The sequence below is a fragment of the Panicum hallii genome, chromosome 9 (genome assembly GCF_002211085.1).
Source record: "Panicum hallii strain FIL2 chromosome 9, PHallii_v3.1, whole genome shotgun sequence".
In the NCBI taxonomy this organism is placed as follows: Eukaryota; Viridiplantae; Streptophyta; class Magnoliopsida; order Poales; family Poaceae; genus Panicum; species Panicum hallii.
This window is the reverse complement of record NC_038050.1, coordinates 67,239,459-67,253,011: the sequence shown is the minus strand read 5'-3', so window position 1 is coordinate 67,253,011 and position 13,553 is coordinate 67,239,459. Positions and strand designations below refer to the sequence as shown.

Here is a 13,553-nt window from a genome sequence, read left to right as displayed (position 1 = left end):
TAGGTAAACCGTGAAGAAAGCCACTGTAGTCAGGTATCTGCCCAGGTAGGAATCTGCTATGATAGCTCCAACCAGCGGTGCGATATAGCAAGTCCCCTGCCAATTTGTGTAGTTTCTTGCCGCAGTAACATTGCTGTCATGCAGCACTGTCTTGAGAAATATGACCAAATTGAACTGAATCCCAAAGTATGCTAGCTCCTCAAAGCATTGAGTCACTGCAAATCGTAAGAGGATTGGCAGCAGGAAAAAAAAAGATCATGTACTCGAGAAAGTATCAGAGATAAGAGTTCTCAATTCAAAATCGTTTCAAAGATTTTGAGATTCAATAGCTTGTGCACCTAAGATGTAACTGCATGCTCTCCAACTGCTGGTGTGGTGTTTTACTCCCTGGATGTCAGTGGTCCTTTCGCTTCTACGTGCTATTGAATTCTGTCATAACACAGACCGAGTTCTCTTTAGGACATATAGAAGTAGGAGATGACTATGCAGTACTGGTCCAAGGAAAAAGGGCCTAGAATTAGAGCTCGAATAGCAAGAAGAAATCGGTCACTAGCTAGTGAATTTCTTACGACTATGTCGGTTCTCATTTCTACATCATGGTTACAAAAACGAACTCTTCTTTAAGAATTATTTAGAGCAAAGGACAAGCGATCAAATGGCACTTATACAAACGCGATGATAGTTAAAACAAAAGTTTCAGAACCTTTTAAGAGACAGTTGCACCTTTTCCAGACAAGTATAAGGAAGGGGTAGAAGATCAATTGCAGTAAATATAAATCTATAGTTTAATGGAAGATATTTATAGCAAAAGTTCTAAACGACCGTGCACATTTCCAAAACAAATACGTATTTAATTTGTGACCAGAAGAATTTATGTTATCATGAAAAGACATATGTGCCTTTGTGTCGTTCATGGTAAACTTGTGACACCAAAAGGAAACAGAAAGCACTCACGTGGAAAAGGGTACCAAAGAAAGAAGTGTTGTAAGCTTGTATTTGAAGCAGACTTGAACGAAAAAGAATTAGTAGATCGATTGAATTTTACCTTAGGAAATGGCTCTTGACTCTCTATCTCCATGGTAACTTAGATGCAGCGCACTATATTGGAGGAACCACTCCAAAGTGCTGTAGGTGGATTTAGTACAAAATATTGGAGGAACCACTTGAATGCCCTGAGCTATATTGTTCTAGAGACGACAATAGACTAAAAGATCGAATTCGAATCCACTATAGCAAAAACTTAACTGAAAGCTCAACGAAGAGATCTAGTCTAAGATCTACAATAGAAACTTCAAGTTCTATTTATAATGTAAAGAGTACATCTAAATTACAAAACTTGACTGTATTGCCTCTATTTATATGCTCCAAAACCTTACACTACTCACATGCAACTATATGACAAAATATTAACCAACTAGATGGCAGCCAAATTGAGAGCTACTTCCACCGTTCGAAATTTTAGACCTTTTTGTTTTTTCCCTAGATAAATATTATTTACTATGTATCTAGACATGGCGTATATAGAGGTGCATAGGAAAATCTAGGTTCTTGAAAAGCCAAAAATAACCTATAATTTGGAATAGAGCGGGTATATATTACTTATAACAACTCATCTATGAACCAGTGACACCTAAGATACCCTTTTCAAAGTAACTTCTAACAACATAGTGACATATGCAATGGCATCACCATGCAACCCCTCATAAAGGATGTGGTATAGAAGCAAAACTCAAGTTGATTTCTTGCTCTTAGTAGCAAAATCAAGATTTACTTGTAAGACTTAATAGTTTATGAATTTCTTATATGATGTTCTTCATTGTACTCCCCTTCTTTGTTGAAACTTAACCTCCAGTTATCTTCAATTCTTCATAGAATGCTACTTTAAATGGCGTCGCTGGTAAATATTCAGACTTTCTGCTGGACATCAGAACTGTACAATGTATAAATGGGCAGCCATTTTACTAGCTCAGGATCTTACAAACAAGGAATTTACTCAATTCTACGGAACTTTTGCATCCCATAGTTCCCATTTAACTGAACTTTCGTTAACATGTTCAGGAATAAGGAAAGAAGGGAGCACACTGCTCCAGCATACGAACATGCACACCGTGCTGGTGACCTTATCGAAGTTATGCTCTCTGCTCTCCCCGCTTCACTGCACCTAACCAGACTATCTGCACCGCTTAGTTTTGAGTTTCTTCAGTTGATAGTCAGGCTATGACATTCCATTTTCTTATATAGCCGACAGATCAGTGGAGACTTTGCTGGAAACTCAAAAGGACTTTACCAGAGGACAGAGCTGATTGTGTGCGACGTGTTTACCCTTTGAGCATCGCAATACCTGCGTCAGATGTGTTCTTCTTTTCTGCATTTTGTCAAAGGCCGGAATGAGAGAAGCATTCAGAGTTTCTCCGCACCATGTCTGAAGCCTGAACTATCAATGCCAAATCCGGCAGCTTTATTTTCTTCTGCCTTCCGTGGACGCGGGCGGTCTCAGCCGCGACTCCTGCACTCTGCGCCCCTACTCACAGCGCACGGCGGCATGGCCGCCGGCAACCGGCATGCCGCACCACCCGTGGGCGCGCTGCCGCACAGCGAGCGCGCGGCCCTGCCAGGGTCGCGCAGGCATGGGCGCCGTGGTGACTGGTTCCGGCGCCGGCGTCGTCGAGGACAGGCCGTGCTCTTTGCCCCCGCTCCTCTCGCCGCCTCCCGAGTCTCCGGCGGAAGGCGTTGGCGGCCTGAAACTAAGGGTGTTTCTATAGGATTCATGATTTTCAAATACACCCCTGTTTTGGATCGCGATCCAAATTAAGGGTGTTTATGTAAATATAGAATTTATAATTTTCACATGCACCCCTGTTTTGGATCGCGATTGCTAATCGCGATCCAAACTAGGGTTCTTTTTATAAAATCCAATCCCATATTTTGTAAATAAGCCCTCTTCTTCCTCTGTTTCTTGGGAAAAATCATCCCGGTCATCTCGCTTCCGACGATCCGCCGCCGATCCCTACGGGGCCGAGGTCCAGCCCATGTCCATCACACCATAAACCCTAGAAATCGGTTTTCTCGGTCAGAGATTGCTGGCTCCTGCGGTTTAGGACGCTGAAAGTGCGACTCGCGGCTCCGAATCTCCTATCCGCCGCTCTCGTCGTTGTGTACGGGATGCATCACGCGGGTGGAAACTGGATGGGAGCAAGAAGCAATGAGCTGTCCTTGCATCCGATGCTGTGCTGGGAGGAGGTTGTCACATTCCAGTCCATTGCATTCAGAAAGATAATGACAAGGTACAGTCCATTGCTCGAGAAAATTGCAAAAATAGGCTTCAAAACAACGCGATTGGTATATTTGCCATTTCAAATATTGTTTCGTAAAAATAGAACTCCAAACATCAACCACTCAATTATATTGACATTTGGTGTATTTATTCTTCTTTTTCTTTCTTATGTATTTGGGGTGTGAAATGTCCCTTTACCCCTCTTTTTTCTTTCTTATGAATTTGGGGTGTGAAATGTTCCTTTTACCCCTCTGTGCTTTTACTGGCCGCCGTCTGGGCTGGGCGAGCGGCGCCGCCTGAGCGTGCAGGCAGGCCGCCACCGGTAGGGCTGGAAAAAAAGCTCGCGGCTCGAAGCTCGGCTCGGGCTCGGAGCGGCTCGGCTCGGCTCGGAGCGGCTCGCGAGCCTGGAACGAGCCGAGCCGAGCCTCTTTTCTGGGCTCGCAAAAACGCCGAGCCGAGCCGAGCCGGCTCGCTCCGGCTCGCGAGCCGGCTCGCGAGCTGAGGCCAAACCTCCAAGTGCCCAACCCAGCAGCCAGCCCAAAAGGTCAAAGCCCATTAGGCATTAGCTAAACGTCTAAACCCTAACTTCTCTTCCCATTTCCCAATCTGTGATGCAATAAAAGTTGTTAAACACTTTATGCATTTTTTTCTTGCTGATAAACACTTGATGTCTTGATCCGTGAATCTGTGATGCAATAAAAGTTGTGGCTCGCGAGCTGGCTCGAGCCGGCTCGCGAGCCGATAACGAGCCGAGCCGAGCCTCTTCCACCAGCTCGTGAAATTACCGAGCCGAGCCAGGCTCGGCTCGCTAGATGACCGAGCCAAGGCGAGCCGAGCCGAGCCTGGCTCGGCTCGGCTCGTTTCCAGCCCTAGCCACCGGTGGGTAGAAAAAAACAATACTGTCCATATCATTTCTATGCAAAAAAATACTCTAGATACTAAAATGAGCATAAAAATACCTAGGCACATCTAAAAAATTCTGGGCACAACAATAAGCACAATAATCATGAGTTCATCTCAAAAATCCACGAATTTAGTTTAAACAACATCTCACATAACCATAATTTTTGTCTAATACAAGTTCCATCTCATATAAAATAAAGCATGAGTTTACATCATAAAGCTATCACATATCATAAAAATATCGTTCAACCAATATAAAATCTTCTTTTTGGAGTCATATTTTTTGGTGCAGCCGTAGTAGGCATCCTCTCAGGACTGAACAATATTTTTATGATATGTGATAACCAATATAAAGTCTTCTTTTTGGAGTCATATTTTTTTGTGCAGCCGCAGTAGGCATCCTCTCAGGACTGAACAATATTTTTATGATATGTGATAGCTTTATTTGCGATAAGATGTAAACTCATGCTTTATTTCATACGAGATAGAACTTGTATTAGACAAAAGTTATGGTATGTGAGATGTTGTTTAAACTAAATTCGTGGATTTTTGAGATGAACTCATAATTATTGTGCTTATTGTTGTGCTAAGAATTTTTTAGATGCGCCTAGATATTTTTTTGCTCATTTTAATATCTAGAGTATTTTTTTCATAAAATAATATGGACAATATGTTTTTTCTACCCACCGGCGGCAGCCAGCCAGCCAGCCTGCCCAGCGACGGCGGCGGCCTGCCTACCTGCACGCCCAGGCGGCGCCAGCAGCGAGCCTGCCCAGCCCAGGCGGCGGCGGCGGCTGCTAGCCTGAACGGAAGGAACCGACGTGACGTGAGGTGCAGTAAAAGTATAGAGGGGCAAAAAGAATATTTCACACCCCAAATATATAAGAAAGAAAAAATAAAAGAGGAAAAATATATTAAATGGCAGTATAATTAAGTGGTTGATGTTTGGAGTTCTACTTTTACGATGATAATGTTTGGAATGGCAAATATGCGACGTATTGTTTGGAGTTCTATTTTTGCAATTTTCTCCCATTGCTTGCTTGCGACAACTCAGTCCCCGATCAATCATGTCGAGCTATTATTTCACTTCACTTATCCTCGAACAAGACTGGAGATTTTAGAGGCAACTGAAAATGGATGTTGATAGCGCTCACAAATGTACTCAAAATGTTCAGAATCCTAGTTTCTTGCTTCTCATGCCAACCAATGAACCAGCACAAGATTTCTAACCAATGCTGTCGAAACCGACAGAAGTAGGCCATGTATGCACAAACGGGCAAAAACTTTTTTCTTTGGATACTCCTTTGATACTGGTTGCTGGTCATTCGTCTGCAGGATAGTAGGTGGTTGAATAAGCTGCTTCTCTGCGTCACAATTTTTATTAAAGAATGAAGATAGGTGCTAGAAACATCTGATCCTACCGGATAAATCAACATTGCTGACAGTCACAGCACCACCTTGTCTCGGTGACAAGACTCTTAGCTCTGAACTAGGTTGTAAACTCGGGAGTCGGAATCTTACCTTCTGTTATCTTCCGATTAACTTACAGGGGCACAATATTTATGCTAACCTGCGCTTGATTCAGAAACATTATGCCCCTTTAAAGTTAGACAAATCCAGCTTCATGCTAACCATTTTTATGGTTGCTCTCATCTCGATCACTGAGCTACTGCATTGCTCCTGGAACAAAATTCCCCTATGCATATGACTTGAGATTTGAGATTTTAGAGGGAACTGATAATAGTGCTGCCATTGCTTCTTGTTGGCTTCTCATGCTGTTGAGGATTGTTTGCATCCCTTAAGAGTATTTGGTCCACCTGTCAAAATATCAACCGACTGACATGGACCAAATCTGTAAGATTATTCGGTCCAGAAAAGCTTCTTAGGAGAACCCTCCAAGGACCACCAATAACATCCAAGTTTGGTTAGTATATAAAAGTATTAACTTCTTACTTCCAATTTTTCCAATTTAAATTGTTGAAATTTGAATTGCCTTAATACCAACCAGCTGCTGCAACTTCCGACGAGCCCCACCAATAAGAATTGTTAGTTAGTTCATTTACCAATGACCGAGTGAACCCACCACAATTAGTAGTAGTTCACCTGAAATGTTTGGTTTATCTAAACCTGAGACTGCGAGCATGGTTAATACAAATATGTTGTAACTTCTCACTTTCCCAGCAACTATGCAATTTTAATGAAATACCAGTGGGGAAACTCTCCAGCTGATTCTCCCTTCACAATTTTAACGAATTGGACTAGACTCTCAACTCTGAACTAGGTTGCAAGGTTGAGAGCTTACCTTCTGTCGTGTTCTGATTAACTTACAGGGGCACATTATATATAGTAACTTGGACTTTCTAAATCAAGCTTCCACAGAGGTATAGGCCAGTGCCACTTTCTTCATGCGTCACACAAATCCAGCATCATGGTTGCTGCACTGCTGGTTCGACTAGTGTTTTGGATTCCATTTTACTGAATTTCTTCAGGCTCTACTGAAAGAAACAAAGAGGGAACATATTGCTACAACCAATGAACTACAACATTCAGCAACATATACACCGTGATGTTGATCTTGAATTTTTGGCCCTCTGTTCTCACTGCCTCATTGCATACTCCTAGACCATTTGTACTGCTCATGTTTATGTTCCTTCGCCTGCACTGAACTTATCTTTGTCTTCCCGACTGATCAGCGGAGATTTTTACAGGAAACTGGAAAAAAAAAAAGCTTTGGCAATTGAAACTGTAAGTTGCACTTAGTGCAGTGATCTGTTTGTTTCAGGGAAACGAGATGCAGCATCCTCAACAATGAAACCTGATTTGTCCAATGTATCTACCAGTTGAGCATCTGTTTCTTGCGAATCGATCAGCATACCGTGTCAAATGGGGTCTTCTCTTCTGAATTTTCGTCAAGAAATATTCAGATTATCTGCACCTCCGAACCGCCCACGAGAAATTGGGCACATTTCTTACCTTCCGCATTAGTTGGCGACTCCAGCCGCTGCAATGGTGATGCTTGTGAGCTGCGTCCGCGTGCCAGTTTGCTACTCGGAGCGCACGGCGGCAAGGCTGCTGCGAGCCGGCGACACCCTTAGGCCTGCCTGGAGCACCGCAAGCGCGCACACCGCCGCCGATGCGGCGCGTGGTAGTGACCCCTGCGCCATCGGCCGGTTACCGAGGCTTTCGTCGTCGAAGACATGTTACGGAGTTGGCCGGTCTGGATATTTTACAAATTAGACCCTAGTTTGGATCGCGATTAATAATCGCGATCCAAATTAGGGGATTTATGAAAAATACTAGGTACCGTTTTTTCACAAAACCCCCTAATTTGGTTTATGCAAAACACTAGGTAGATAGTTTTCATAAAACCCCCTAATTTGGAGAAAATCCTTCCTCCGACGATCCCCCGAATACTCGACGCTGAGCCGCCGCCGGGGAAGGCATCACCGACGAAGCTGCTCCTCCCCTTAACCCATGAGACCAAGCCATCCACGCAGGGTCCACCACCAGCTTGAACGTCCTCGCCGGGAATGGCGCCACCCAACGAGACGCAGATGCTGCGGTGCCCGTCGCCGTTGTGCCAGCCATGTTACGGGCCATGGCGACCACGGCAACCCGAACCGGCATGGGGAGCTACTGGGGCTCTGTTTTGTATATCAGTGAGAGAAGAGCGTATGTTTGCTGGCCATTCTTTCAGAATAGGATGTTAGTAAGCTGTAATGTCGTTGTAAAATGACAGGTGCTACGAATCAACAGATTCAGAACGTAGTAGAGTCTGTCCATGTGGAAAGACACGCTTAACTCCGAATCAGGTGAGAGCTCACATTCTACTATCTACACTTCCAGAGTCCAATTGTAGCTGCCAATCTGCCATACGCTTACGGCTTGCATTGCTAGTGTGTGCTAGAGCTACACAGCAATATAGCATATTACTAAATTTATTTGGAATGCGAGAATTGCATTCTTTTTGGGACGGAGGGAGCAGTTCCATTCGTGATGCTGTATTCATTCTAGTTGTTGATGGCATTGGTCACCACTTACTCCCCATTTTCTGTTATGTAGAGTATCTCTGCATTTGAGTCCGCGTTTTGGCCAAAAAACAGTTAATAATGCCTGACTACAAGTCTGCAACTTTGGTATATCGATCCAGATCGTTTAGAAGAACAACTAGCTAAAGGTTTTTCTGATCTTGTTTCATTCCGGCATAAAGGGATGGTCATTTAGAAAAATCACGAGTGATATCATTCAGCATGATAATTTCTGTGCCACCGTACCGCTGCAGGTTCAACTGAAATTTTAGTTGTCTGTTAACTGAATCTCTTCACCCACTTCTTGCTTTTCTTTTGTAGAAATGTCACGCCTCTCACTCGGTTAATCATGCTAGATTTACCACATCATCATGTATTATGTCACTCACGAAACACAATGACACTTACTGTGCTGTTTATTTAACTAAACTTTTGGACTTTTTCTGGTTTCCTATCCATGCACCTTGTATGCTTTTATCTTGCTTACTGTCAACAACACATGGATGGCAACTCTGCACCCAATCAACCATGTGTTGAGCAGTTGAGCTACTATGCCCCCTACTGTCGGAACAAGACTACGCTATGCGTATGACCTGAGAATAATGCCTACTAGCAATGTAATTTGGGATACCATCAGGAGTTGCCTGTCAGAAACATCAACCAATATGGTAAGGCAGAATTGTAGGTTTCCCCCAAAAACACACAAAAAAGGGCATGGTTGTAGATTTATCTATAGATGAGTCGTACTGAAAAAATTGTCCCTCAGTCATGTATAAGCAGTGCCAGAACCAGCTGAAATGTCTGACTGCAAGTCTGCAACTTCGGCATGCTATTGTTACTTTATTATTTCTGTGATCTGAACTCTGAGCCTTTGAATCGATTTGCAAGCCTGGAGCTTATCCCCTGGCCATTCTTTATGCGTCGTTACTTTATGATCATGCCTTCCTAACTTAATTGAAAGGCAGGGCTCATGCCATTTTGCTTAAAAAAACCTTTATGATCATGCTTATTGATAGCACTGCTCACAGCCCTGCTCATGTCATTCTGAATTTCTTCACTCTCTTCCTTATCTATTGTGAAAATGTCATGCTCTTCTCATTCGATTTTCATTCTAGCGAAGCATATTATTCATGTATTATATCACTCATGATTATCCCTACTACACTATTATTTAACTGAAATTTTAGTGTATGTCTGGTTTCAAATGCCAGTACCTTAGTGTTTTGTATAACTTGCTTGTCTCCAATCAATCAGATTCAGCTATTGTTTCATTTTAACCGAACAAAATTACCTATACCTATATGATCTGAGATTTTAGAGGCAACTGAAATTGGTTTGATAGTGCCCCTCGTTGGCGTGCAGTGTCTTTGGGGATTGTTTGCGTCTCGTGGCAATGAGTCTTTTAAGCTTACAAATGTCACCTATCATAGTATACTTGGAATGCAGGTCTCTTGCTTCTTACAATACATTTGAAGGTCAGCGGTGCATGCCAACAGTTCAACCAAAAAGCAATCAGAGCAGAAGATCCAACCGAAACCATCATATTATTGTTTACAGAAGCGGTTTGCTGACATTTGGACATACTTCTTTCTAAAACTGAGTGCAAAGATATACTTCTTTCTAAAACTGAGTGCAAAGATAGGGATAGGGGAAAAAATGGTGTGTTCATAATTTTTCACCGTGACCATTCTGTTAATTCGTGCTAATTACTTACCATTGATTCTCCTTCGGTGACCACTGTTAGATCTGTCCCAGCCTCCTAGCACCTCACACAAGCATATGGTTGATTGATTCATCCCATTAAAAAATATTGGGATGTTGTCATGCTGGACCATTTCATTTCAGATAAGATGACGATTTCTGAAACCGACACCTCATACGTTTACTAAGCCGCTGGTGCATCTAACAAGTAACAACAAGGCTCGAGAAGATTTCTCCGAACACTGGATTATTAAAATGTAAGAACATAACTTTTTTATTTGCAGAATTAAGATATCATGACACTTGGATTCATACATGAATTTTAGACGGGCTAAAGAGAGAGATACACGAATGATCCTCCTTAGTCTTCATTTTTGCAGAGGGGCCTCGCCAGCCACAAAGCAGAACTGCCCCTCAGTAAACGTTCTTGCGACTGTACCGCCTCGCGCAGCACACGAACACCGCCAGGTTGAGCGCGCTCATCGCCGCGAGGAGCCAGAAGAAGCGATCGAGGTGGCCCTCGTTGAGGTCATCGGGTATCCACCCGGCCTCGCCGCCCCCCGTCGTGAGCCAGGCCACCGCGGTCACCACGAGCGAGCTCAGGTAGCTCCCGAGCGCCACCGTCAGCAGCGCCAGCGCCGAGCACAGGCTCCGCATCGACGGCGGCGCCTCGTTGTAGAAGAACTCCGTCTGCCCGACGCACGCGAACACGACGCTGGCGCCCACCAGGAAGTACTGGGGCACCTGCCACAGGATGCTCATCGACGACAGGCCCTCGCCGCGCGCCAGCGCCAGGCGCCGCATCTCGACCAGCGCCGCCGCGGCCATCACCAGGACCGAGAGGAGCAGGCCAGCGCCGAAGCGCTGCAGCTCCGAGAGGCCCCGCTCCCTGCCGGTGAGTCGCCTGGCTGCGGGCACGAGGACCCGGTCGTAGACGGGCACCCAGAAGATGACGCTCACGGCGTCAAACGATGCCAGGGACGCCGGCGGGATGGCGAACGCGCCGACCTGCTTGTTCATCGTTCTGCCTTGCTCCAGGAACGTGGAGGAGAACTGCGCCAGGACGGAGAAGTATACGATCCCGGTGGCCCAGATGGGGAGCATGCCGACGACCACCTTCAGCTCCTCGACCTGCGTGACCGTGCAAAGTCTCCATGGATCAGCTATCTCGTCGTCTGATGAGATCACTGCAGCCTTGTCAAGAAATCTGCACGGCAATCTTTTGAGTTACAACCAAACTTACAAAAGATTGGGCCTGATAAAATGGAACTGACAATTTATTCAGTCTACTACCTGAGCTCTGGTGTATGCTGCAGTTTATGGACATCCACCATCTCAGGTGCCTCGTGGAGAAGAGAATCATCGCGCGGGACTCTGATAGCCCACTTGCGAGTTGCTGCAACGAGGACCTGGAAAACTCTGACGATTGGGCTCCCAAGAGGCTTTTGGAACCTATATGAACTGGAACCCAACATGAAGCTTGCGATGGCGAATGCGATGAACAGCGTTGGGATCCCAAGGCCTACAACCCATCCGCAGTGATCTTGCACCCACACAACAGCGGTGCCCGAGACGAAGCTGCCGATGTAGATCGCGAAGAAGAACCAGTTGAAGAAGGAATCCTTCTTTAGCCTCTCGGCTGGGATGCTGTCATCGAACTGGTCGGCGCCGAAAGATGAGACACAGGGCTTGATGCCACCAGCTCCTATTGCCATCATGTAGAGGCCGAGAAAGAACACGAATGACTTAAAAGAACCATCCTGCAGGCAGTCAGGTCCGGCACATGTCGGGAATGATGCTGAAATGGACATTGCAGCCATCCCCTTGTGTTGAACAAGATCAGGAAATTGGTCAGTGGAAATAACTAAAGTAGGTGCCCAAGACAGAATTTTCGAAAGATTGATTGATGGTGGCAACATATGAATTTGAGGTATACTAAACTTTTTTTCCTACCCCTTTTATTTGTTTTTTGTTGTTGTTAATGATGAAGAAGAACAGAATATTTTTTCACAAATTTTTAATTTTGTGTGCTTACAACTAGGTAAACTGTGAAGAAAACCACTGTAGTCAGATATCTGCCCAAATAGGAATCGGCAATGATAGCTCCAACCAATGGTGCGATATAGCAAGTCCCCTGCCAATTCGAATAGTTTCTTGCTGCGGTAACATTATTTTCATGTAGCACGGTCTTTAGAAAAGTAACCAGGTTGAACTGGATGCCATAGTATGCTAGCTCCTCAAAGCATTCAGTAACTGCAGTATAGATGTCACAAAGTGGTAACTGTTAAGCAAATTATAAGACTGGAGAACAAATATATGTTGATGTGTGAAAGTATCAGATAGCTAAGAAAGCTTGGATATAATTCTTCAAATGTCATCGCAAATCCTCAATCCCAAATTTGTCATAGCCATGTCCATGACACGTGGCCCTGCATCTTGGCAGGTAAGCAATCGTTCCAACTAGCTACCCTTAGCACTTTCATAACCTTTCCTTTTTCTTCTTTTTTTAAACATTTTTGTGAGATCTGGATGAAATTTTGATTTCTTCTGGTTACCTAAGATGTAAGTGCATGCTCTCCAACTGTCGGTAGTATGGTGTTTGACTCCCTTGATGTCAATAATCTTTTCGCTTCTACGTTCTATTGAATTCTGTTGGGACAAAAAAACAAATTCTTTATAGTTCTTTGCAGATGCAGTACATGTTCAATAAAAGATCCTAGAATAGAACCAAAATTTGAATGGAAGCATAACTTAGTTGATGGTAAACTTCTTCCACATCAGCATCCTTTCCAACTTCCAAGGATAGGGTTGTAAGAAAATACAGGCATTACAAAATCTCAGCAATATGCAAGAAAAAAAAGGAAAATGAAGAAAAGAGAGCTACAAGAGGAAAGTTCCCTTTTTCTTTTTGATACAGTTGCTCCTTTCTCGCGAGAGTATTACGAACACAAGATGGAAGAAATTGCTTGTAAAAATCACACAGTTCATAAGTTTTGCTAGCCTGCGACAAATCAATTTACTGAAAGGCGTAGGAAGTAGCGGAGGGATTCACCTCAAGAAGGGGTTCTTCAGAGAGCAACGTGTCCCTATGAGCTTCCATGTCCTTATGAGCTTCCATGGTAGTAACCCAAGTTGTTTTCACTCGGTCTAGCTGGGTGAAAATCACTAGCACCACACCGTATCAGAGCACTACTGGCTGGCCACTGGGAGCTTTGCGAGGTTGGACGCAACTGGAACAACGATGCCTCATTTTATATGGAGCTAGCAGCAACAGATCTCGATCTCGGATAGCCATGCACTCCAATTTAAATTACCAAAACCCCAAAAGTAAACGGGCGGCACGTAAGGAATGAGGTGGTCTAGTGCCTACGCAGTACGCGCACAGTAGAGAGGTCAATTCCACAATAATCCAAGTAGCATATACAGAGGATAGTTTAGTCAAGTAGTGGTCTAGTGCTCCGTACGTGTTCGTGTGTGTATCGGTGTATGCCTGCTTGCGTCAGTCGTTCGTACAAAGAATATGACTTAATAAATGCTCAATAATTACAAGGTAACCATGTTTTCCAAAGTAAGCTTAAGTCGTAAAAGAAGTATAGGATGAACTAAATTTGTAGCTTAGTTGATTATTGTTTATTGCGCTGAACATG

General features: G+C 44.2%; 1 protein-coding gene across 2 annotated transcripts; it reads right to left on the bottom strand.

The window, feature by feature from the left end:
- Positions 1-10,153: 10,153 nt before the first annotated feature.
- Positions 10,154-13,113, bottom strand: LOC112878185 (protein NRT1/ PTR FAMILY 8.3-like). 2 transcript variants are annotated; one of them, XM_025942610.1, is made up of 5 exons: positions 12,959-13,113; positions 12,462-12,555; positions 11,942-12,159; positions 11,200-11,729; positions 10,154-11,113 (listed from the first exon to the last, which is right to left on the bottom strand). In XM_025942610.1, exons 1-5 carry the CDS (start codon positions 13,022-13,024, stop codon positions 10,321-10,323), a joined length of 1,701 nt encoding a protein of 566 aa, XP_025798395.1. In that variant the 5' UTR covers positions 13,025-13,113; the 3' UTR covers positions 10,154-10,320. The 2 variants fall into 2 exon arrangements, with proteins under 2 accessions (XP_025798395.1, XP_025798396.1); XM_025942611.1 differs by lacking the exon at positions 12,462-12,555 and having other exon boundaries at positions 11,200-12,159; positions 12,959-13,040.
- Between the last annotated feature and the right edge of the window lie 440 nt (positions 13,114-13,553).